The sequence below is a fragment of the Gymnogyps californianus genome, chromosome 3 (assembly GCF_018139145.2).
Source record: "Gymnogyps californianus isolate 813 chromosome 3, ASM1813914v2, whole genome shotgun sequence".
NCBI classification, from domain to species: domain Eukaryota; kingdom Metazoa; phylum Chordata; class Aves; order Accipitriformes; family Cathartidae; genus Gymnogyps; species Gymnogyps californianus.
This window is the reverse complement of record NC_059473.1, coordinates 16,833,303-16,859,608: the sequence shown is the minus strand read 5'-3', so window position 1 is coordinate 16,859,608 and position 26,306 is coordinate 16,833,303. Positions and strand designations below refer to the sequence as shown.

Genomic DNA, 26,306 nt, shown 5'->3' with positions numbered 1-26,306 from the left:
CACAATCAACTTAGCTAAAAATACTTTTTCATATGTCAAAATGCCCACCATTGAAAAATACTATCGTGCACCTTTTTGGAGAAAGGGGTAAATTCTGCAGTAGAATCAGCCTAGATAATTAAAATGGGTCTTTTTAGATCTTTTACCACCCAATGCTGTAGTAGCTGTTGTTCATATAACTGAATGCCAGATAAACACTACATGATACTTCCTAAGATTCTCAAGAAACTCATCATTCTCATAATTTCTTAAGAACAAGGTTTCTGTAAGGCAAACCATGCTCTCCAATAGTGAAGCTTTGACTGGAAGCCAAAGGCCAGTTTAAGTCACTAAATATTTAGCTAATTAATGAATGTATATTTCTAGGAAAATTGGCCATTCTGATCAACTTCATTGATGCATATCAGGAGCAAGAGATGGGGTTAGGAGGGAGAAGACAAATTACAGTAGAGATATATTTTTGCTTTCTAGTCCACTTCTTTCATACAAACTACTAAAACTTAATTGCAACAGAATAGAGGCTGTACAGGTAAGAAAAAAATTAGCTGACTCTTATATACATTCATACACATCCCCCTTAGTATAACCACTACACTGTAAATTAAAAAAAAAAAAAAAAAGAAAAAGGGGAAGAAGTCTGGGACAATTTATAATGGCTGCAAAAAAACTGAAGTATGTCTGTTGCTCCAGATGTCATAAAACTCTCTATACCTAGCAACACTTATAACATTGAGTTTACCAAAAATGGCTGAAGAGCAGATATAGTTTGCATTTTCTATACAACAGGCTATAAAACATCACTTATCACAGTCCAGAAAGCACATATAGATGTGTTTTTATATAAACATATGTAATAACATATTAAGCGTGCATGAAAATTTCCCAATGATTGCATCTATGCCCTCTTGTTTGTTTTTTTCTTTTTTTGTTTTTTTTTTTTTTTGTGGAAATGTGCCTTATATTCCAGATTTTTGTTTTTGTTTTTGAAAATAAGGCCTCCGTACTATTTTCCTCACAACCAGAAAGGGGCTTTTTGAAAGTATTTCTACGTAAGTCTTCAGAAAAGCCAGCACTTTGTTTCAAATGCAAGTTTCCAATCACTGCTTCACTGCGCCAGACGGCAAACTCTTTATGTTTGCTTGTTGAGTCACCATATATAATGACAGTCTTCTCTGACAATAAGACTAACTTACTTCTCAAGAAAGCGCTAGCACTTTGGCTAAATCCAGAATCATAGGTAGCTTCTTTTTTCTTTTTTTTTCCTGTTTTGTTTTTTTAATTTGTTTTGTTTCATATTGTGCCTTGATGTTGTAGTAATACTCCTTGCTTTATGAATGCGTGGTGTCATCATTGTCTTTCAGAAATGTTCCAGCAACATAAAGACAGGCAGAGTAAATGAAAACACTGTGGATGTTAGGGAATTTATCAGCTCCTGTTTCTGAAAAACAAGAGCATGAAATGCTTGTTTTTAAAAACAGTCTTTCCTTTCTGATTGCATTCCCTGTCTTTTTTGTTTGTTTTTGAATGTGCTTCATAAAAAGTAAAGTAAATAAGTTTGTATTATGTCTCAGATAAAATGAAGACTATTTCTATACAAGCGTTCTTTTAGATGTTGAGATCAGACATAGTACTCCTTATCCTTATTTTTCTTGTTTTTGTTGGAACTTTTAGCGCTGTTGGGCTGTTTTTCCTTGATCACAGCCCCATTGGATTGTGCTGAGTTACTGATGTAGTTTCGACTCTCATCTACGTGATACGATCCTTCGTCTCGATTCCTGTACTTGTACATAGCATACAGGAGAATGAGGATACACAGCGCTGCTGCTGCCACGATCCCAACTACCATGCCTGTGGTGCTGCTGGATTCACGAATCACCTCGGACGAGCCAGGGTACTCCCTTCCTCCTCCTGCCCTGGTAGGATTCGCTGTAGGTAGATAATGAAATAAGGGAGAGGTTATTATTGAGTTTGCACATTGGGGAGTTAGTCATATCTACCTGCTACAAACATGCATCTTTCTAATTGCACTCACTAGGTCAGGATTGCCTATCAATGTACCCTACTCTACCGGTCTGAAAACATTTAGGTTTGCAGCCCATTCCATTTTCATGTCTGTCAGCACAAGTAAACAGGCTTTTAAACAAGGAAAAGGACAACAAGGAAAATCTCATTTTAGCCTTCAAAAGTATAATTTCTCCGAATGCTGTGATTAGGCAAAGAATGCCTAAATAATCTGAAATAATAGGCGTGCCACAATTTAAATGCCAGAACATGAACATCTGGGAGGAAAGGATCTCCCTCTCCCACTGCCTCCCTCTCTCTTTCTCTCCTTCTGTAAAGAACAAAAAGTGATACTATAGTACTTATTGGGAAGACACTGATGATAAGACAGACTACCAAACAGAATGGGGGAAAAAAATCAAAATTCCCCCTAATAATAAATTATAGTGGACAAAAAGTTGGCTACAAATAAGGTATCCTCAGGTCTACTTTAGACTTCCCTCAGCAAGCTTCTCAATTTCTCCTTTCATTTTAATATTTTTTCTTTTTTTTTCCAAATTAATTATATTTACTTTTATTACTTTTAGAGAGCTATCCAAACCTACCTTCTCTTTTCTAATTCAGAGTCCTCCTTGAATATGGCTACACTTTAGAGCACTTGTTCACTCAACTTCTCCCATTCCCTCTTTTCATCATTGACGCCAATACCAGACATTCCTTTAAGCAACACTTTATGCCCAGACGAAACCTCTCAAACCGCACAGACCAAGGGCTCAGCCTTCTAAAAACCCACCTCTCAGGCCAGACTCTGGTCTTTTCAGTTGTAATATGAACTGAACTGACCTATGTCTTCAGACTGTAAAGTCTTCTTGATAGGAACTATTGTGTTGCCTGGCACATTTTGTCCCCTTGCACAGCCATGTGGAATGAAAGCCTAATTCCAGGAGAAATTTCTACGTTAAATGCTCACAGCACACACAATGCTTATGCATTTCCCATGATCTCCTTTCTTTATTGCATTTTGCAGAAGGAGGAGAGGCAGATCTTTGTATAGAATCGCTTTAAGTGGCAATAGCTGAGATGGATCTTCTGTAACTTAGCAAGTGTCATGGACAAAAATGAAGCGACCTGAGTCTATGCAATATTCCTCTGATTATGTCAGCATTTCCAAACTCCCGAGAGGCTGTGTACCCTCAGCACTGCCAGCCTTGGCTGAGCTCAGGAGCAAGAAAAGAGCAGTGAGTGAACCAGGGTTTCCCACTGAGCAGTGCAGAACACTCTCATTAAGCATCCAGGCTGGCTTATAGAAACCGCATTTTAAATCATCATGCATGGTGTCATGGTTTAACCCCAGCCGGCAACTAAGCACCACACAGCCGCTCGCTCACTCCCCCCACCCAGTGGGATGGGGGAGAGAATTGAAAAAAGGTAAAACTTGTGGGTTGAGATAACGACAGTTTAATAGGACAGAAAGGAAGAAAATTATAATAAAGATAATAATAATAACAATAATAATAATAAAAGAATTAGACTATACAAAACAAGTGATGCACAATGCAATTGCTCACCACTTGCAAGAAAGCCCCTAGACCCGGGTCGGACAACCGATTTGCACATCAGGACTGCTACGGACTATGGATCACTGCTCGGGAACTAATTGGGCATCGGTCAGCGCGTGGTGAGAAACTGCATTGTGCGTCACTCGTTTTGTATAGTCTAATTCTTTTATTATTATTGTCATATTATTATTATTATTTTCTTCCTTTCTGTCCTATTGAACTGTCTTTATCTCAACCCACGAGTTTTACTTTTTTTCGATTCTCTCCCCCATCCCACTGGGTGGGGGGAGTGAGCGAGCAGCTGCGTGGTTCTTAGCTGCTGGCTGGGGTTAAACCCCGACACATGGCTAAAAATGCAGTCAGTAAAATATAAATGTTAACTAGGAGTATTATTAAACACTAGTTTTACAATCTATTCATAATGTTAGCTTTATCAGGCCTTGCCTACAACTAGCATTTTACTGAAGTGTATTAGAGAAGTATCTTGCTCAAGGTGCATGAAAGCACACTATGCCCCATAGTCACTTTTTTTGCACTGTAAAGACATAATAGGAAGATGATGATTTTAAGGATGCTACGTTAAAGGTAATGCCACTCAAACTATCAACACTGGTCAAAAAATTGCAACAAGTTTGGACAACCAGAATTAAAAGCAGCTACCAGCTACAGACATCTACAATTGGTCTATGAATAATAAAGCACAGTAAAAAAGCCACAACCCCCAAAAAGAGCTAAGTTCCCTCCCCACCTTGGTATTACTCATCATTTATTTATTGGAGATTTGTGCTCTTACTGTTGAAACACCACTTCCTGGCAGTTATCCCACATGGGCTTAAGAACGTGACATTTTATTTGGCTGAAAGAACAGAGGCACCACAGTAAGACTCAAGAAAACTGTCATTCATGTCAAATAGTATTTTAACTTCTTTTTTTTTTTTCCCCCTCTGAAAGTTCTTAGTTGTTACGAGTTGGTACAATTGGTATTTTCTATGACTACACAAGAGATGTTGAAGTTTTGCTTCAGAAGGCTCTAAGATTTTTTCTCATTTCAGGATTTCAGGGTAGATGCCACCCTGCTAAGAAATGTGGTCTGCCCAAAAGTAGTCAGTGACTGTTTTAGATCCTGTTTCTTCATTGTAGCTATTGTAGAAAATGGAAATTCTTTTACACATAGGGTGTCATTTAGTGTTTTACAAGAGACAATGCATTGTTACAGAATAAAGACTCCTGAGTATTTCCATAGTGAATGAAAATGAGACAAAGTCTTATCTTACTGTATGTGATTTCAGAAAATTAATTTCTGTCTGAGAAATAATAGAAGCAACTGAATAAACTGTCAGTACCTGATGGACTAACAGGTGCTCTTTCTCTTTAAAATACAGACATTTGGGCCAAATGCCATCAACTAACTTTACAATTAATGTCTACTAAATGACACTTAACAGCTTGCTCAGAGAAAAACATTATTTTAACATTGCAACCTAAAAAAACATGTAAGGAATATTTTTCAACGTTACCTAAACTCCTGCCTTTCACCTGATGGCATCCTTTTATTTTTAAGAATGTTTTCACAATTATCTCATTTATCCCATCTGTCTGAGGAATATTCAACCACTACCTTAATGTTATTTAAACTTACAACATTTTCAAAGCATCTGTTGTTACATTTGTTTGGACTTCTGTAAAAGGAGCAGTTCAGCAAGGGAACTGACTTCTTGCTATTTTTCTTCCATTTACATTAAAATATGCTTTTAACCTAGCAGGGCCTCTCAACACAAATGAAGGAGGAGGAAATAAGAAGAAAGTTTTACAAAGGACATGGGTTTGCTGTGAGCATTTTAGGTAGGAAAGGCTAATGGAGCACACATTAAAGCAAGTGTCCTATTCTGAGACAGGGAGGAAAAGGCCACTGGGAAAAGGCCAGCCTACACTTCTTCTGAAATCTATGTAAATAAACAAATCCCCATCCATAACATTGCTGAAATAGCTGCCTTCTATTTAAGTAGGACCTTTATTGACTAAGACAGGACTACCCAGGGGGAATTTACCTGGATTTTTTTTCCCCTGCAAGACAGGAACTATTGCAAGGGACAACAGATGATCTCAGTGGAGAGCAAGTGAAGATTATAAGGTTACAGAAATCTTGCTCTTTGCTTCCCAACTCTTTGAGAAACACATGATGCAGTTTTCTTCCCAGCATCTTGGTAGCTGAACCAGGCGGAGTCATTGGCTCCTGGCACAGCAGCAGAGGTATGCCTATGGGTAACCTTGTCTGCTACTCGGTTGCAGTCTCTGTTAGTGTCCGCAGCATCAAAAAGACACTAACTTCATCCTGGATAAAGTTTCTTATTGTAAATGAGAAGCGAAATACCTTACAGGTAATTGTGTAGGTGAATGTTAAGATTAAATGTCATAAAAATGACCCCAATTTTTAAGAATAAAAAGTCATCTCCAAAAAATCCTGTAACAATCTATAATAAGTTGAGGATGGTTTGATTAGGAACAAGAGAAAAATCATAAGGACTGTGATTATGCTCAGACCATGCCATAACAGTGAGAGGAAATAAAAGTCATCTTGTGGTGCAATGATCCCTTCTTAAAACAACTTCTCTGATACGCAACTCTTCCTCTCAACAGCATACAACCAGCCTTTTTGGATTGCCTCAAAGACCAGCTTAGAAGAGACTGATTTTTAAAAGCCTCTTCTACTACTTATGAAAAACTTTGCATGAAATAATAGCAATTGAGCACAGTTTTACATTGTCTAATAATGGATTAGAAAGTTATTATTCTTGACTGTATTTCTAAGTGGTTTAAAATTTAGAGGGAAAAATCTGACTATTTTCAGTGCCCAGTTTTCATTAATACTGTGAAAAGAAAATTGGAATTGCAGGCTCCCATGGTGTTTGTGAATTGAAATTAGCAGACTTAAAAACAAAACAAAAAACCCAACAAAAGGACCCCAAACCTGTTTTCTTTACATTTATGCCTTCCCACAAACTGTGAATAGGAAATTACTCACAAGACAGGAATGTTTAACTACTGCATTTGCAATGAGGCATGAAGGCAATTATTTACAGGACACATAGTAATTTTCACTCTGTGTGCTATCATTGTAGACCTGTTTGTGGTCGACTTTCTGTAGCATTGTTGGATTCTGGTGAACTGGTTTCTGAGCTCACTGCAATTTCAACGTCTCATTACAACGAATACGTCTGAAAAACAAATCTTAGTGCTTCCTCTGCTGAACCGGTGGGATAGATGCAGCCCAACTGCAAAACCAGGAGGAGGATCTGCTGTAAACTTGTGCAAGAGACTAAGCTCAAACCCACCCTGGTCTGAATACAGGGGTATCTCAGCCGGCTCCCTTCCTACCCAGCCTCAAGTGGCTCTCGAGGGGAGGCAAGAACTGGCTCCCCAGGGGATGTCCATCAATGACTGAGCTGCCATGGGAGGGAAGGAGTATGAGGTGGTTCCACATGTGGCTGCTACAGCTCAGTGACAAACTTTCATCGGACTTGAAACAGCCTATATCCAAAGCCATGATCTAATCCACATAAGAGAGGTACCACAAAACTAGCTGCATTGACGAACACACACTCTACGCTCCGTAATCGTAATGGCATAATGATTCAAAGAGAACGGGAGCTGAGACCTGCACACACAACACACTGTGATGTGGTGGAGAGGTGTGGTGCTTATGAGCAGAGTAGCTACATTTGCCATCTCGAACTCACGTCATTGCATTTGTTCTAAGAAATCTGTCAGACGCTTACTGAGTTTGAGGGAATAAGACAATAACCTACTTTCAAATGTGTTTAAGAGAAAATTATTAAGGTATCTGTTCTACTCTTTGGTGCACAAAGCCAGGTTCTTTACTTCCTATAAATTGAAATTTCAAAGGTTCTCAGAAGGAAAGATATAATGCATTAAGATATGTCTAAAGTGACATTAACTAACTTAGCTAGTCATAAAAATAGTCTAGCAGTGAAACACCATCCACAGCTAAAAAGGCTGTTTTGCTAAGAAGATAAACATTGTCTCTGCACAGAATAGAGTGCTTATTTCCAAGTGCAATGATTTGCCATATATTGACTTCAAATCATTTACAAATCCTACCTGCTCCTTAGGACTGCAGGTTTTGCAAGTAACCTTTTTTTTCCTGTGGTTGAGAGGTGGAAGGGTTGTTGTCTCAATCTTTTTAAAATGTCACCATAAGTCTAAAGGGAGATAGGTTAGTTGGTAGCACAGTGCCAATTGATAGAGCATACCAAATCAATGGGTTTTATAAGTTAATATGCTCTGCAGAGCTGAGGGGAATATTTCACACAGTTTAATAAGAAGCTTTTCTGAAAACACTTTCCACAAAATTTCCATTTTCCATTTAATTTTAGACAAAATGGAAAATGTAAACCAATATATCAGTTAATGTTTTTAGCAGTCTTCATCCCTGTGCTCTTACCCTTTTATTAGTATATTTTAACATTTCAGTTGTATTGTTCTTCTTTTAGTATTCCTTCCCTCCGAATATGGATCCTTGCTCCTTTTACCAGTTCAGCTGTCAGTCCTACCTCTCCCCACTTCTACATTTGTCATTCACCTTTGCACCTCTGCTTCTTTCTTTTCTACATGAAGTAATTTATCCTATTTTTGTGTGTGTTCTGGGAAATCTTTGGTAATTTGTTACTGTTCTTCAGAAATTTTGACTGATCAGCAGAGTCAGTGGGTAGTCTAGATTTTAAATTGAAGTATTTCTAAATGGGAAAAAAATTAAATGCTTTTGCAAAAAAGATAACATAAGGAAGACAAAACACAAATATTACACTACTGATAGCATGTTTTCAAGCTACAGCTAAGCTGCTGTAATCATGGGGAACCAGTTCAGACAGCTAAACCAATATCTCTTGCTCAGTTAGTTGCCTGCAGCTCTAGCTCCCTGAAGACTCAGATGAACACCAGTGTTAAGGCAAGAAAAGGGTAGGGACACTGGAAACATAAATTTTTGGTAGCAGCTAACTGTAAGATTGGCTTAATTGTAGCAAAAACTTACAGTGTTAGCAACAGTGACATTTGGGCCCCACTGAACTTAATGAAAGCTTTGCTACTGAGCTTCGCAGGACCAAGGTTTCATTGCTTACTATTTTTATCATTATCATCTCATCCAAAAAAAGGCAAAAAAAACCCAAACCACCTAATCTAGGAACCAGTTTTCTGCAAGAGAACACCAAAATGTAGTTGTAACGACTGAGGAATCTGATGGCTTGGCCTGCAGAGCAAGGAATGATTCTTGCTCATGAAATGAGCTGGAGGCGCAGACACCCACATTCATCTTTGCAACTGTGGGTGATTCCCTGACTGTCTTCCTTCACTAAGCAGCTACTACATGAAGAGATAAATGTCTGTGCCACAAACATTATATACATGGCTTGAATGTTGGAGCTGAAAGCACACTGCATTCAATTTGCTCTAAATACTGTCATCAAGTCAGATCCATTACTGACAGAGTTGATAATGTGCCTGGGAAAAGAAGCAGCCAGACTTTCAAGACATCCAGAATATACATGCACACACACTGGAAATGCAGCCGCTACAAATACCAAACTACACCCGCTAAACAAAGGCTCAGATACAACTCACAGATACAGCTACACTTGTTCAGCCTGAATCATATTACTGCCAAGACCTTATATGCTTCTCTGGGGGTGGGAAAAGAAAGATAAATGGACATCAGAATTTATATAAATTACACTTGATGTAATTAACGTTCTTTTTCTCATGGTAAAATTATTAAAATGAGTAAGACCACCTTGGGTTTTTTTGCTTCTCTCATCATACTGTATAAAACAATTCTGGTGTCTCTGATGTTAGCACAAGGAAAAAAGTTTGAGATATCTATAAAGCTTTGTCTTATTTTGGAATATGATTCTCATGTTCCCGCTGCTTTCATCTTTCCTTTCATTTATCCCTTTACTGTAACTTTTTAAATGGCATGTTCACAACATGTGCTGTTTCTAGATCAGAATCTACTGTTTAAGCCAGCTTACATTTAAACTGTCAAAGTCCCAAATCTAGACCACAGCTTTTAACCTCAGGATAAGTACTGGTTTTGAAACCTATAGGCCAGAATAGCATGTCAACACAGCAGAACAAGGTTTCATTCAGGTCTTGATACAGTTAGAAGGAGATAGCCTAAGGTTAGACTATTTCAGGTACATGAATCCTCATTATAGGTTACTTTTGCCTGCTTCCATTTATGAGCAATATCCTTAGAGAATACCTAGTTCTCAAACTTGCTGGCATTCACCTGCCGCTTTGCAGGCTGTCAAATGACTAGTCACACATTAAAAAACCCCAATGTTTCCGCAGAGGTTTACATGAGGTGTTAGCAAGTGGCTGAAAATTAGCAGCAACGGTCCTACTACTAGGTATGCAAGAGAGAATGAAAATTCACACTGTACTGATCGCTAGAAAACACCAGCAAAAAGTTTACCATTTGCCCTTATCTCCTTTGTCTGGCAGCAGGGTAGGCAACCCTGTTCACTGCCAGCAGTCTGTTAACATGATTATTAGTTGATAAGCGGCAACTGGCATACACCAACTACTTTGTAACACCATACTAATTGCGTTTATTGATACCTTGTGTATATTGGTGTATATAGTTGCGTATATTGATAAATTGAATTTATCAGGTATTGCAAATGGTTAGCTAGAAGCACAATGCTTTGCTTGCACACCTGTAATTCCCCTGTTTGAACGCAGAAAAACTGAGCTGCAAAAGAGTGCTGGAATAGACAGTGCCCTGTGTCATTTAACTCAGAGAGGCAAACTGGCCTCTGCTCTGTGTCCTGCATGCACTGCAGCCAGCTTCCCACTTCCTTACCAAAACTGTGTTTTCCCTGTTTGCTAGGGGTGGCTGCCTCAGATTCGCAGCTTTCTGAGTCCTTCCTCCAAATAGTAGCGGAAGTAAAGCAAATTTCCTATGGAATTTTAAGGACCTGATTTAACATCTCATTGTTCAAATTTGGTCTGAGAAAGCCTTGGCATAGAAGTTGAGCAATACGATGTTAATTCAGGCCAGTATTTTGGGTATAAACCTTTTCATACCTTTGCAAAATACTGTGTTTCTTCTCCTACCATGTCCATAAAAACAGGGATGATAAATAGTCCTGAGGAAAAGGGTTTTTTCCACAAAAAGAGGAAATTTAATGCATATGCATTACAAAGCGACAAGAAATAGTTTCAGTATTGCTAGTGTCCACAATACAGTAGGCAAGAAAATATATGCACTAAATGTAGCAAATCAAACCAGAATGAAGTGTAGCTCAAGGAACACAATGGGCTTGCATTAATGAAGGCACCAGTAGCACATTGTTTAATTTCAAACAAAGTAGAACAGCTCATTTATTTATGTCAACAATATATGTGCAGTCTTGATTCTAAGTGTAAGCTTGATTCAAAAGACCAATTTTTAGGATTATACACTTTAACTTAGGATTTTTAAGCAGATTGCCATGAAAATTAACGGAACCTGTTCCAGATTCAATCAGCTATTTATTTCACCCTTGCGCAAGCAAATCCTCTGCCTTTCCAAAATTCCTTATTTAATCAGACAAAAGTCTCACTCAAGTCAGCAAATTACTTAACTGTTTCTGAAAACCTCAGTTTTGCAATAACTAATTTACTTATTTTCTGCATTTTTCAACCAATGTCAGTGTGTGAAATCCACCCATGGAAAATGCTTTGAGAGTCCACATAATTTTTATTTGGCTTTATTTAATTGGTTTCAGTAAATCTAATGTTTACAAAATAACCTGAAAACCAAAATCTTTCCTCACGATGCAGATTAGGACAGCTCAGTGCTGGTTTTCTTACACTTTACTTGTATATTATGCTGCTATCCCAAATTGGAAAGACCATACTTTAGAAGACAAAGTAGAGATCGTTCCCTGTCAGAGTTCAGAAAACTTCAACTGGCATGATCAGCATGGGCCACATAACGGATAAGATCTGACTTAGTATTTTAAAAAAGAAAGAAAGAAAGATTATTAGCATCTAAATGAACGATATAGTTTATCTCTTGAAAAATACATAAAAAATCCATCATGATAGTTCAAAACCATATATATATATACACATCTATATGTATTTTGGGTATTTTACACCCTGTTCTTCAGTTAAGTGATTCTTTGATTCCAGACTAAAAAGATCTACACCTTTTTTGAAAATGGTTGAAATATCTCATAGTGTAGGCTGTCAAAGCACACACATCTTTATTTCTGTGGCTAACAACTAAGAATCACAAAAGATTTAGAACTGCCTAGAACCTATTTTCACATATTAGGGATACACGCACAGAAACTGGGGCTTAATTAGTTGTATTATTGAAAATCTTGAATACCAGTCTTGAAAATCAGGACTGCTTTCTTTAAGAGAGCACAGTCATAGACCCAGTTTCATTTTTTTTGTGTCTGACAAAGCCACTGCATTAGCAGTCAATTAATTCTTTAAGGTCTATGTAATACCTTATTCAGTAAATTTGTATTTTGTTAGATTTATTTCCTTTTTTTTTTGGAGTCATTCTGGACATATCTCACTCTCCGGTTAGTGCTAGAATGGTCTGTAAGGCAGGTACTTTATCTGGGAGTAGCAAAAAGAATAGGTCAAGCAACTGCTTATATGCAAGCAACAGTGTTTCCTGCAAATTCTTCTAGGGAAAGTCAGGAAGGTAAGCCCTCAAGAACATATGCATATACTTGTGGTGAGGGAGAAAGAAAACAAGAGAGAATGAATATTAAATGGATTGTGAGACAAGTGATTTTCCCCAAATAGCCTCAACAATGAAACAAGACCATACTCCTCACACCTCCTTGGTGTGTGCTAAATGAGAGTAGACTCCTGCTCTCCTCCAACCCTGCCCAAAGAACTGCAGGCCTTAACTCTAACCTGCTCTCCATTTGCTTCCTCTCACTCACATTATCTCATGCAGGGATTGTACACTTACCTCTGATTGACTAACATATCACTTCTACACCTGAATAAAAGGACACGATATTCATGGACATTTTATTGTCCATGATCCAGACAAGCACTGAAAAATCTAGGGATTTCCACCAAAGTCATTGGGTATGACATCCCAGTCCCAGTATGGCAGCAGGATCATGTGCTTCAGCTTTGCCTGTAAATACCTTCAGAACTGAATCACAAGCAGTGTTTTACATCTTTCAAAGAAAGAAAAATAACAGAGCCTTCTTTCATGGGCCACTCCTTCAGGAGCATTGAGTAATGTGCCCGTTTTTCTTGAATTATTATTTATAAAATTCACTGAACATGTAACAGCAGTACTAATAATTGTCACTTAATAAATTTCGTTGAACAAGAACTGTCTTTTCATGTTGTCTGCATATGTCTGAAGCATGAAGTAGGGCTTCAGTTACTGCCACACAAATAATAACCCCAGAATTTACATCACAAATGTTTGCCATTCTTATACACATTATAAAAGTGAGAACGTCCGACTTCAGCAAGAATATGAATGGAATATGAATGCATCCTCAAAGTTCACACACAAGGAAAACTGTTCATCATTTACACGCCAGTGGAGAAGGTCTTGTGCAAGTTAACAGAGAGCTTTGTATGATTTATAGCAACCTGATGTCGATACTTCTTGCCAGTCTTAGAGCATAGTGAGCTGATATTACATTGATAGAAAACCATTATGTTCAGGAAAAAAGCCAGCTCCCCAGTTTCCATCTATATTCTGCCTTCTGGTATGTTCATATCACTGTGACTGCAATTAATACATGCTAGAATGCATTAGCCTGTGCTGTCATCTCTAGGCTATGTATTAAACCTCTCTTTGAATTACATATGTTTGGCAAAGAGTATCTACTTAATTGTTCAAATTTAAAAGGCATGTTTAGCTAACAACAGATACGTTTTGTCTTAAAGTGTGCTTAAAAAATAAACTTTAAAATAATTTCATGTTGGTCACAAATCCCCTGTACCAGTTGAGGTTACACAAAGAAAGGATGTGTAAGAGTGCGAATACCACAACTACCACCAAAATTACACAGAATGCATTTGAGGTGTCAGAATTCTCTAAACTATTGAAAAATTATAGAGTGAAAGAAAACCCTTCCTTTCAGCACGTGCTATTGCTTGCAGCTGCTCCCAACACTGGGAATGTATGAAAATCCTTAGGACTGGTTGGAAAGCTACAATTCTACTCAGTATTCCCATGTTTCAATGGTGTGGCTGGCAAAGAGCAGAGAACAGTGTTGGTACAATGGATCAATCATCATTTTTAACTTCATTTTCTTAGATATAGGAAAAAATTCTTTTTGATCAAATTCAAATGAGAAATGCCATATTTGTAATTCACAGTGACAGACACTAAGAGCTCAGTCTATTGACAAAGAAGTGGCTCAGTTCACAATAAAATGATTTGGATAAATGCAACATTTGCTTTCTGTTGCTTTGGAGGGGCTTTATGATGTATAAAAAAAAAATAACCTTAACAACTATTTTAACTTTAATTATAGGAAAATTAATCTGTATTTGAAGCCCCTCAGTTCCTTTATGTATAGACATGGTAACTGCTAACATTTAGAAAGTTTGTAAATAAAGCATAATTTTCACCCTGTAGTAGCTCACACAAACACATCTATTTGTGTTTCAGCTAAGCATTTTAAAAGGCTGATTCAAGACAACCCAGTGATCTTTCTACTACTGGAAATGCATACAGAAATACAGGATAATTGGACTGAGGCACAAATATTCCCTTTATGTCTCCAGCCATAATGAACACAGTAGCCCTATGAACTAACTGTAATTTTATTTTCCTTTGTTTTATCTCTTTGCACAATGAATTCCATGAAGTGCATTAAATAGGGCACTTGCAGTGATGTATAAATTATAGGAGTCACTTCACCTCCTACTGCAATGTTATCTTGCTGCCAGATGCACCAGGAATACAGTGCAATGATTTGTGACAGGAAAAGAAGAACAAAACTTCTAATAACGAGTGTAAATCATTCACAGTCCGTATGTCACAGCTCTGCCCATTAGAAAAATAGGTATCAATGCTGGGACCAAACCTAACCCATCACAAAGCGTTTGAGAACGTATGGTTCCTAGCCACCTCCATCTATCCAATACATGTTATCACACAGCAGGGGACCCACATACGCAGGAAGCAGTTTGCATGCAAAGTCCCATACTGTTCTGCTCACAGGACAAAGCCTTCCCCAAAGTAGTGACTGAACTGTAAAAGTCATCTTAAGTAGTGGCTTGTTCGCTCTCTCTTGGCTATACTGGTGCTTTGGAGATTTCTCACTGTTGCCAGCTGTTTTCTGCAATGCAATGAGCCTGACCAAGATGTAGGAAAATCAACGCATGCTCAAAGATCAGTCCGTAAGCACCTATCCTATTATTGGTCCTTCCTTAATAATGTAGGAAAATAACTGATCCCATTTCTCCCTCAGAATCAAGAATCAGGGCTAAGAAAGGTAACTAATGCTATCAGTTGGTATACAACACTGAGCTCTGTCCTGACTATTCTTATCCTGTTTACCTACAGAACAAGTACAGGACAAGATCTGATACCAATCAAACACTGTCCTAGGAAGTGGAACCCAAGAGCTGCCAGACAAATGCTGATCAAGAGATGATGAAGTATTCTCTTTGGTTGCTACATGTGAACTTCTGTTGGTAGAAAGACACTTTTTTGAACCTGAAAAAAGCTTGTTTCTACAAGACCCTTTTTTCACTTTGAAGGTTGTCTTCTGTGAAAACTTCCAAGACCAGCGAATACCATATATTCTGGCTTTAAGATTGCCAAAACCTCTGTCCATCCCATTTCTGCTGAGGCTGTCAGGAGAGGTTTTCCACCTAATTTCTAACTTAAACCTTTGTTGAGTCCCGAGTTTTAGAAGGATTTAACGGTAATTTGCAGAAAAAGAACTGTTCATGCGTATGCTAAAAACTGTAAGACTTTTTCCCCGGTCTAGATTTCCCTGCCATTAAACTCAATGATTTCACTTCATTTGACCCAGTTTGGACCTCTCTGCATTTTGGAACATTTCAATAGCTACAGAAGTGGCTAGATAATAGCTAACAAATAAAATACCAGCCCAGTGTAACTGGAACAAATAAGCTGTGTAGCACAAATGCCCGCTGAAACTCAGCAGAAATCAGAGCTCTGTACAGAGCTCAGGAAAGGCTGGAACAGCAGTCCTGACGTGCAGAATGGCAATTTGTCCACCCACAGTTTTATAACTCTTCATGTAAAACCAGTAAATCATCCCAGGTCCTTTTTTTTGGATAGTTTTCCACTAACATTTTTCATAACTTGTCTACAAAATGAAAAGGCTTTATTATTTCCTCTATGACATGAAGCTGAGGAAACATAAACTATTATTTATTTTATTGCTATTATTATCATCATCGTCATTATTCTTTGTGTTGTTATTAGTATTTAGAGTAGGAGAGAAGAAAGTGGAGAGACTGTGAAAGCAATACGTGTTGCCTTACCATACAAAACATAATGCAAACAAAATATGTTGACTAAGTTTTGCATGCTAATAAATTTGTTATGACTTCATCCAATTACGGCACATTTAGCAGTTTGTATACCACAATGAAATCTGCAATTATAATTTTTGTGACTTTATGTTCCAGACAAGTTGATGGGATTGCTGCTTAGCAGCTCCTAATCTGGTCTACGTTTTTATGTCCCATATGAAATTTGTTGCAAATTGCATCTTTCCATTTATTATTTAGAAGACAGGTGCACAGAAAGCGAAGATGGTGGTGGCAGACCGAGACTGGTTAGCCTCTACAAACTGCAACATATTTATCCTAGAAAAGAAGCCCTATTTTAAGCATAAATCTCACTAATCAGTAAAATCTAGATAATCAGTATTTTCTATGATATATAGATTTACCATATTCAAACTGCTTGTTGAAGAGGCTCTCATTTTGAGCTGAGAACTTTAGTTAGAAATAGGCATATTATGGGCAATCATCATGGAAACATACAGTTATGGCTCTGTCAATAAAACTGAATGGGCTCTGGCCATCCCTTACATGTATTCTTGCTAGAAAAATGTTGACCTGAGAGCTCTGAGAGCATCATCTCTTGTGCTGGGGTGGATCCCTTCAGCTGACTGACCATCAGGCAGCAAGAGTAGAAATCTAATGGGATCTCAGACTATGGCCTCTGAAGTGAAAACGTAATAGTAAAATTGTCCTAATCATCATATATTCTGTCTCCTAGAAGTATCTGTTAGAAAACATAAGCTTCACCAGCATTAGTGAGGATGTTGAGGAGTAGCTGTGGAGAAGCAACTCTGGTTCATGAAAAGGGTTAAGGGGAAAAAGCTGAACTGAAACCATGGGAAGAATTTAAATGGAGGGACATATCCTTTTGTATCTCCTATCCCAAATAAAAAGAAAAAAAAAATCATTAATCTGTCACTGTCAACAATATTATGCTTCCCTCCCTTAAGTTCCAGCCTACTGTTAGGAGTAGCTCAAATCCACATGGAGACTGAAGTATTATTGAGATGGACCAGTGCCTACCGGACTACTCATGGAGAAAGCTTATTCATAAGACTAAGTGACTAAGACTAAAACAGCTTACAGAGACACAGATATGCTAGAAATTATGACTTCAGTAACATCTTTGGTTCATGTTGTTTCAAATATGAGAAAAGGACAAGGCCAATGAAGAGGGAGGCAAATTAATAGCTTTTAAGAGTTGAGAGTGGGAGGACAAGTGACATTTTGATGTGAAGAATGACAGATAAAATGATCCAGACAATTGGGATTATGGAGAACATAATTCCTGTGCCAATCCATACTTTTTTTAAAAAGCAGTAGCAGTTGGGATCCAAGAAATGAAACAGTAAAACCATTCTCAAATAAACAAAAATGAGAAGCGTAGCTGGGTGATGAACGATACGCTAAAACAGGAAAGCTAAACACCAGGATGTAAAGCTAATGGCAATGTTTTGCAGGAAGACTAACATTCACATTCCTCTTCTGGACCATAGTTTGGACAGAAATTATAACCTGTCAGAAAGCTTCATTTCACCCCTCCCATTCCTCCCCTCCCCTAAATGACTGTGCATGGCTCCAGCACTACCGAGCATTGCAGTCCCAGATCTGAAGTTCAAAACAACCTCAGAGAAGAATTATTCTGAAATTTCATTGGTTTTCAGCAAGCTGTAAGGCTGAGACGATACAAATACATTTCTAATACAACAGCTGCATTCTCAGAGGGTTTGGGAAATTTTTTAGTGCTAGGTAACAAATGTATTGTTTTACAATTACCTTATAAAATTTAAAAAAAAAATATTAAAGTTATCTACATTTACAGTAGATAAATGACAATTTTTCTACTGAACAGCACTGCCTGAGTTAACTAAAGCAGGGAAGCAACTGGCATGAATGAGCTCAGAGCCATATGAGCTACTGCATTGACTTATACTGGACAAGACAGTCTTGTTAAACTCAAGAATTTGAAAATGAGAAGAAAAGAGCAGAAAAAAAATATCCTGGAAATTAATTCTCAAACTTTCAAAAAATGAATTCTTATCACAATTCCTAAATATCTTGATCATGATGTCTGGGACTTCTGCAAGTGAAATGACTTCCTGAGAGATATAAAAATGCGTGAAGTGGGTATACCTGTTGCTGCTCAGTTTTAAGAATGGTCATTCCATCTCCTGGCATTTTGAAAACCACTCTGAAATCCTTTTATTGGAAAGCAAAAGAAACCAACCCCAAAGTATTCTCATCAAATCTATAAGTATCTATCCTGGTTCCTGGAAGAGCTCAAATGCCACACTGCAGGTCGATCAAACACTGAGACAAGTCATAAATGTCTCTGCCTTTACTTAGATTTAAATAAATAATTTTTGCATGTGGGTATTAGGCTATGTGACTTGAAAGAGGAACCACACATCTGCATGTGAAGCAAAATTTCATTTGTCTTAAGGCTATGTAGACATATCTCCTGCCCCAGATTTGGGTGTTGTACTAAGACGGCTCTTAGTTGTGATTTGCATTAATATACTAGTCTCAAATTTAATTGATTTCTACTTGAACTAAATATGTTACTGCACAACAAATTGATCTTAATTCTTTTACTATTAAGTATTACAGCAAGTACTGAAGATTACCAAATTACCTGAAACAACTGACAGTAGGCGTGCTACCAAATAGCACAGAATTCAAGTGGATAAGAAAAACTGAGATATATATGGTACCACAAGCTGTTCACTCAGAAAAGGTAAAAGCTATCCCAAGCCAACGAAGAAAGCAGGAGTAATTCATTGCACTAGCTGGGATTTTTTAAAGGTTATAGAGTAACATAATTCTTCAGATTGCTATTATGAAGTTTTGCATTCCTTTCACATCTGTGATAAACATTTGGATTTTTAGAGAAGGTATGTAGTATTTAATTGAACATAAAGGTAAGTGGGAAATTACACCACAGAGAAAAATTACTACCATATCTCCATTATTCAGTGGGAGTGGGAAAGACAGGGCCAAAACACTACAAAGTTTTTGTTCCATGGAAAATACTAGAATGTCAAAATTTTTCATTTCTAATCAAAACTGAAACATACACTCTGAATAGTCTTGGCTTGGAAAAAAGCCATAAAACAATTTGAAATTTGAGACTGTTGTGTTCTATGTCTTCAGGTTTTTACTATCTGTACAGTATTTCATACCATAAACAGTAATTCAAAATGAACTCTACTGACATAATATGACATTTGAAATATGGTACTTTTATCTTATTTGGGGGAAATGCTTAAGGCACAAACAATTGCAACATCTTTCTCCTAAATGAAGTTGTCCCTTCTTTATCATGACAACACAGTCGCAGGGGCCCTAGAATGCCCTTCCCAATCCAGCCTCAGGTCCTCGGTCAAGGTATAACCTTGCTCAGATCATGACTATCAATGTGCTCCCATTCGTTGTCTTTGAAAAACATATAGCAAACTCTCCCTCTCTGCTGACACTGCCATGTGTAGAAAGGCCCCAATTCAACTTCTCCCTGCTATGTAAGAAAGGACTGTCCCGCTAGATGGGACTCTGGGGGACTGGAGCATGCAAATATGAAATAAAAGAAAGTAATAAAAAAGTTGACTAACCTAACCCACCTGAGCTCGGCTCACAGGGATCGATGTCCTCGTCATCGCTAGGACATTCAGCCGAGGCCACCAGGATGTCATCTGTGGTCTGCAAAGAAAATAAAAGTCAAATAGATGTATTTTAGTTGACTGAACATGTTGTAAGATTCTCACCGGCATTTCTTTTATTGCTTGGATTCATGCAAAGGCCCAGAGCATTCCAAACTTAGTATGTAATGGCACAGTGACACTCTCCAACTCTGTATTAATGGGGCTTTGCTTTTCAATTCGCACTTGTCAGTTTTTAGAAGAACTGTGTTAGATATGCAGTGCAGGCACTTAAACTTTTTAATTTTTTTTTGAATAAGAACAGAAAGTAGAAGGATAGAATATGTATATTGGGGTTGCTGGTCTTCCCTCTTTATCTCCAATATCTCTACTATGATATTGCTGAAAACACTGAGAGCATTAAAAAACCAAGTCAAAATATTAGGCTGCCTGCAGCTGTTAAAACTATCAGAAATGTAGTGATGTTTTCTCCATTAATTGCTCTTGCTTTCTCAGATGTAGAGCCAAAAAAAAGGAAAAGAAGCAAACATGACTCTCACTGAGTTGAAAATTATTTAATGAAAAGAAAGTCAAGGAAAGAAAACAATAATAAATGTATGCACTGTTAGAAAGTACCATCCTACTTTCTTAAATAAGTGAAAACAACTTATTTTTCTTAAATAAGTGAAAACATCTTCTTTTCTTAAATAAGTGAAGTATTGCCTGAGTGCTGTGTTTAGGTCCTAGGGTTTTTAGGAACATCTGTCCAAAACAAGCTTGGACAGTTCTTTGTATAAAGAAATGAAATAAATCAAGACAAAGGAGACAAACCACAGGATGTATGATACAACACGCTATAAAGAAAAGAAACTGGGGATTCCTATCTACCACTTCTTATCTATCTTCTGTATCCTATCTACCGCAGTGCAAGAACAAGGAGATATTCAATGAAACACTGAGGCAATCAATCTGAACCTGATAAAATGAAATACCTTCTGTTCAAGCCACCTCTGAGAACAGCCATTTAGAAATGTAATAAGAACATCCACAGTTATTAGGGGAAATAATAGCAGGGAAATATAAACTGTCATGCTCCTGGTCATTTCTCAACCAATTACTAATGAGGTTAGGAAGAAGCTTTTCCTATGGGCAAGATGTTTCATAACTGTCCATTTCAAGCTTCTGTTCACTTCACCGAAGAAAATACATGGAGAGAATAAAAAGACTACATCATATTGAAACAAGAGGCTAAGGATATAGCAGGCAAAAAGCCATTCTTGGATTCCTGTATGATACATATGCCAACAAGGAGATACAACCCATTTCAGTGAATATGAAACATTATTTTTATATTTTCTTTTCTCCATGAGTATAGAGAAGGGACACAAAATACATAAAAGTTTTCCTTCATCAGTGTAAGTCTGAACCTGTAAAAATTTTACTTCTGTACAGGAAGGCCAAAGCCTAACCAATGTTGTTTATCATTATTCTAACAAGTTTTAAAGCAAAGCATATTACAGTAATAGGCTTTTCTTTGTCACGCTTCAAGAATATTAATGAACATATGCTTTCAGCACCTCTGTGAAGTAGGAAAGTGATACAGGAATACATTCATTAATATGTGAGGCATAACAAAGAAAAGCCCGTTATAATAATATTCTATTTTACAGGTAGAAGACTGAGGCATAAGAGAATGAAGTAACTTGCTGAAGGTATCCAAAAAGGCTATAGACAACAGCTATGTTATGTCACAGTTTGATGCCATAATCACAAAAATTATCTTTCCTTATAGCTGAGAAAATGTATAGCTGGGGGAAACCACTCTATAAATCTGTAATGCTGCCAAAATTAGCTGGCAGATTTGCAATGACAGTTAAAAAGACCAAAAAAAAAGTATTCCAGTTGTCCATTCTTTCTGCCATGTAGAAAAACAGAGTTATAACAAAAGCCAGCTGCAAACATCCTCTTGAATTTCTAACATCCATTTCTTTTCCCCAGAATACAACCATTTAAGCTTGAAAATCAAAGTCTTAGTCTCTTTGTGGAAAAGCACCTATGTTTTTCCTAAAGTACAAAGAAAAAATAAACAACCAGGCAACCAATAAAGCCTGCACATAAAAAGTTAACTCTGTACTGTAAACCCCACAACTAATACGCATAAAAAAGTATCACGCATCTCCCAAACAGTTTCAATTTGGTCAGTGAAACCACAGTGTCATATTTTTCCTTCTGCCCATAACACTGGAGAAGACTATACTTTTGTGACCTGCAGCCAGAATTCTGAACATTTACCAGTTGATCACTAGGGAATTGTACACATAGAGGATCACATGCAGACATAATAGTCATAGCAAGAAATGATGGTCTGTGAGATCTACTGGTCTAACTGGAATTTTGTTTAAGGGTGCTTTTGTACATGCATGGATGAGTAACCCTTGTAACTTGAGCGAACTGAGGTGAAATGATCAGATAGTTTCATAGAATTATTGCAGCATCTCTGATTATTCTTGATATAGGATAGTATGGTCAGAGTTTACTTTAAGTAACTCTACTTTTTGTACAGCTTGCAGTGCATTCAAAATTACCAGAAAATAACTATGGAAAAATCATTCACTTTAAGTATCTTAATGTATGAGAGATACTTTGCTCAGTTACTTATAAGAGGGAGTATAAAAACTGTCTTTATAAAGTGACACTAATTCCGATCTATGGAAAGAGTATTCACACTTCTACAAGAACAAAGGGACGTTCTTGACTGATAAAAGTGCATGTATATTACGGGTACAGAAATGAATAGTACCTTAAATAAATGTGATTATAGCATGTCAAGAAAGACCTCATTAGTGTCTCAGAGTATTAAAGGAAATAATGTATATTTCAAAGTCAATACTTGATATAAAACTAATTTTGTTGCAAGCAATAAATCAAGTATCAGTATTTGAATAAGAAGGGAAGTGGTAGAATGATGTGAAAAATGTTTTCTTCAGAAAAATATGTCAGGAAGAATTCCAGTTTAAGCATCAATTAACAGATGTGTCACAACCTCCCCCTATTCTCCCCTTTCCCCAAACCCAAATACCTCTTTCCCGCTACTCATACATATTTTTATCAGAAAAAAGGCAAAGGATCTGTGAAAGTTAAGTGAGATGGCAGTGACCAAGCTACAAATGAAAGCCATTGGACTGCTTAACACAATTTAAAATGAGATTAAGAATTAGCTCAAACACTAGAGAACTAAACACTAAAGACTACATAAATTAAAGAAATTCTATGGGCCAGGTACCAGCTCTTCTTTCCCCAGTCAGAAAAGCTCTGACTGACGGGAATTTACCTGAACTGAGAGCAGGATTTAGACCTAAGGGTCTTAGACAGCCACAGGGTACAGATAAATAATGCAAGATAGAGTAATATGTTTTACTTACTGCACATTATCTTTTCCTATGCTTTTTAATTTGGATGGGAAGATCTAAAACAAATCAGTTCTCCTAAGTGAATTGCAATTGTTGCTAGCACTACGGCTAATTTACAGGACACTGCTTCAAGCGTTCTCATTAATCAAGGATTTAAAAGTCAGTGGAAAATCCCTTATTTACAGTGAGTGCCTAATAGGATAACATCCAACTGGTATCATCATAATACACGGTAGGATTAGAATGTCTCTTGGGCAAGTTGTCCAAATTCATTTAAGAAGCGATACTCTAGTTGTAAGAGATTAAAAAAAATATTAAAATAGCAGGTGTACAACCTGGAAGGCCAGGCAGAATTTCTTTTGATTGCATCTTCTTTTCTTTGTGTATTTTCAGAGCTTTTCAGATTCATTCTGTGGATGTGGTTGTATGATTTAAAATGCAGTCCACTGTAATATGTGGCTTCTTAAAAAGTTGGACATCTGTTCACATTTCAGAAAAAGGATGGTAGAAAAAGCTTACAATTAATGTGCCAATATAAAAAATGGACAAAAAAAATCACATTTTGTAAAGCTAGAAGTCACTGCGTAATGTCGTTTCTGACAATTATTCATGGGTGTGACCCCTGCAGGAATAGGTATTGCTTACATCAGTCAGGTCTGCTTGCAAAAATAAGGACTTTGGGATTTGCCTCTTAGCCAAGAGAGAGTTTAAAATATCACCAATCTGCCACCTTGCCTGAGGAAGGAAATGGTGACTATTTCAAGAAAGCTTCTGGCCAGATCAAAAAATGATGCTCTAGTCATGGCTTAAATACAGTGACAGTCTGTAGCTACGGATAAATATCAAGCTGCCTCAAAGGTTACTACCATGGGTTCAAAACCAGTACCAGCAATGATGGTTGTGCTCTTCTAATAGTGCTCTTTGAATGCTATGTCATTAAAAAAAAAAAAATTGCAAATAAATAAACAATACGGGAAAGTAATTTTTTTTATTATTCAGTTTTTGCATGACTGGGCATAAATACATACCATCTTATTCAGTTTTTATGGATGGAGCCTGTTATACCTGAGGGTACCAGAGAAATATGATCTAAAAATTAAATCACCAATCTGAATTGTGCATTCATTAACAGTATAATGGATCCTGCATATTTTCTCCTGTAGTATTCCACCAGCTCTCCTTTAAATCATAGCACCCTACAGCTACTCTGAATATAGTTTATTCCTTTCTTGTTCAATAATATACTTTATCCCATGAGAACTGCAAGTAAATCCAAATTATACAACAGTTAAAAACTAGCAATCCTAAGTTATTATATGAATTATAAACAGCATAACTGCTTGTGACTAATATTTAAATTATTTTAGATGAGAACTTCAACTGTGTAATCAAAACTATTCTTATTTATTTGTACAGCTCTGGCACTTAATGATACCAGCCAGGCACTGTTGTGCTTGGTGCTAAAGACAGACGGAAGGAAAAGGCTCTGCTCTGAGGAGCTTACAGTTGGATTTCGGACCAGATGCAACAAATGAGTGTGAGAGAGGGGAGCAGAGGATGAGGAGGGTCAGGTGAGGATGCTACTAATAAGTGCTAGCGGTTACGCAGGCTCTGATCTAACAAATTTTCCAAAATGATGCTCCAAGACAGCAGGAAGGAAGGTCAGGAAGAAAGGAGGCAGAGAAAAGCCAGGCAGGAGCCCGCGACTGGCCAAGGAGATGCTAGGAACAGATGGTGCCTGGAGAGCACTGCTGAGGCTGCAAGCCTCTCTGAGGAAACTCGGTATATTTAAAACCCTGCCTGGTGAGCGCAGAGGTGAGGACAGCTGGGGCAGTGCAGGAAGAGGCAGGCAGCACCAACAGCCCGATGGTTAAGGCACAGGAGGATGGAGCATGGTTGTGTTGGGAGGGGAAGTAACAAAGAAAGTGAGAAATTAATGGTAAGGTCACGGGAGCAAAGGGGACGAGGCAGTAAAAGGGGATGGCCAGGATACAAGGGAGTTGATATCAACAGACCTGATTATGTGAAGATTAATGGGTAAGAATTTATTGACTGTTAACAAATGACTGTCTGAAAACATACTTTCAGATGTAGGCTAGGAAATTAAACTTCTAATTCTCCTTTTCCCCTTTTCTGAAATGCTTGGTTATCGTCTCTGCTTACGTTACTTCATTTTTCCTCCTGAAAAAAAGCTTATTCAAATATTTGCCATTTAGTTCAGCAAGAATCAGCTACAACTGATATTTAAACGCTGAGGTCTCTTCAGCTTAGCAGAAGGGTATATAGCTAGAGCCATGGTATAAACAAAGGTTTTGAAAAACCAACAGATATATACTGCTATCTTCTTCATTAGCTGTGGCAAACATTCCTTTTAAAATATGGTTCATGCAATGTTTACAGAAGGGAGCTTAGAGCAGTCATTTTGTACTTTTGCACTGAACACATTAACTTCTGAGGCAGTGAGGGACTTTCCTAAAAAACAGCCCCTCATATATATTCCTTTTTTCCCCTATTTTTCTTTTAAAGGGAGGAATAAAGCAACCTAAACCAATGGGAATGCTCATAGAAACCAACAGAGTATGAAAAATCACAAAAGAGTTCATGTGGAAAAAATCAAATTTCATTTTTTGGGATGGGATTAACTGCACAATTTTCTAGCCAAGACTGTGTAATTTAAATTTAATTTTCTGTGTATGAAGCAGATCTCTATGACTGGTTGTTGAGACAGTTGTAGAAAGAAACTCGAATATGTCACATTAATCAGTCGTACTCTTCAGCTAGCTTCTCCCTGGTGTTAATAACCTTCCATTGCATGAGGCAGTTAGCTGAGAAAGATGCTATAGTGATCTAGCAGTAATATCATCTCTAGATGACATGCCGTTTGGACAACTGCCTCTAAAGTTGTATTTAACCTGCTATAGGTCAAACAAGTACATGTGCATCAATTACTGCTCGTCCACCCACATACAAAAAGTATTTTCTCGGCGCCGTGCTACTGAAAAATGTTATTTCTGGACATGGATATTAAAATGCTAATATTTCAAGCATATACACAATATTTATTATATCTTTTATTAACTGCTGACATACTATTACCCTGTAATGTGAAAATACAGTAACTAAAAATCAAAACACTTTCTCAA

General features: G+C 37.4%; 1 protein-coding gene across 26 annotated transcripts in view; it reads right to left on the bottom strand.

The window, feature by feature from the left end:
* Positions 1-641: 641 nt before the first annotated feature.
* NRXN1 (neurexin 1) overlaps positions 642-26,306 on the bottom strand; it is a 729,374-nt gene continuing 703,709 nt past the window's right edge. For 14 of the 26 annotated variants that reach the window (XM_050893180.1, XM_050893184.1, XM_050893185.1 and 11 more), the window contains 2 exons: positions 19,727-19,814; positions 642-1,926 (listed from right to left, as the gene is read on the bottom strand). In XM_050893180.1, the coding sequence (XP_050749137.1) occupies positions 1,619-1,926; positions 19,727-19,814 (396 nt within the window). In that variant the 3' untranslated portion in view covers positions 642-1,618. The remainder of the gene's footprint in view (positions 1,927-19,726; positions 19,815-26,306) is intronic. The other 12 variants (XM_050893190.1, XM_050893186.1, XM_050893189.1 and 9 more) reach the window with 1 other exon arrangement.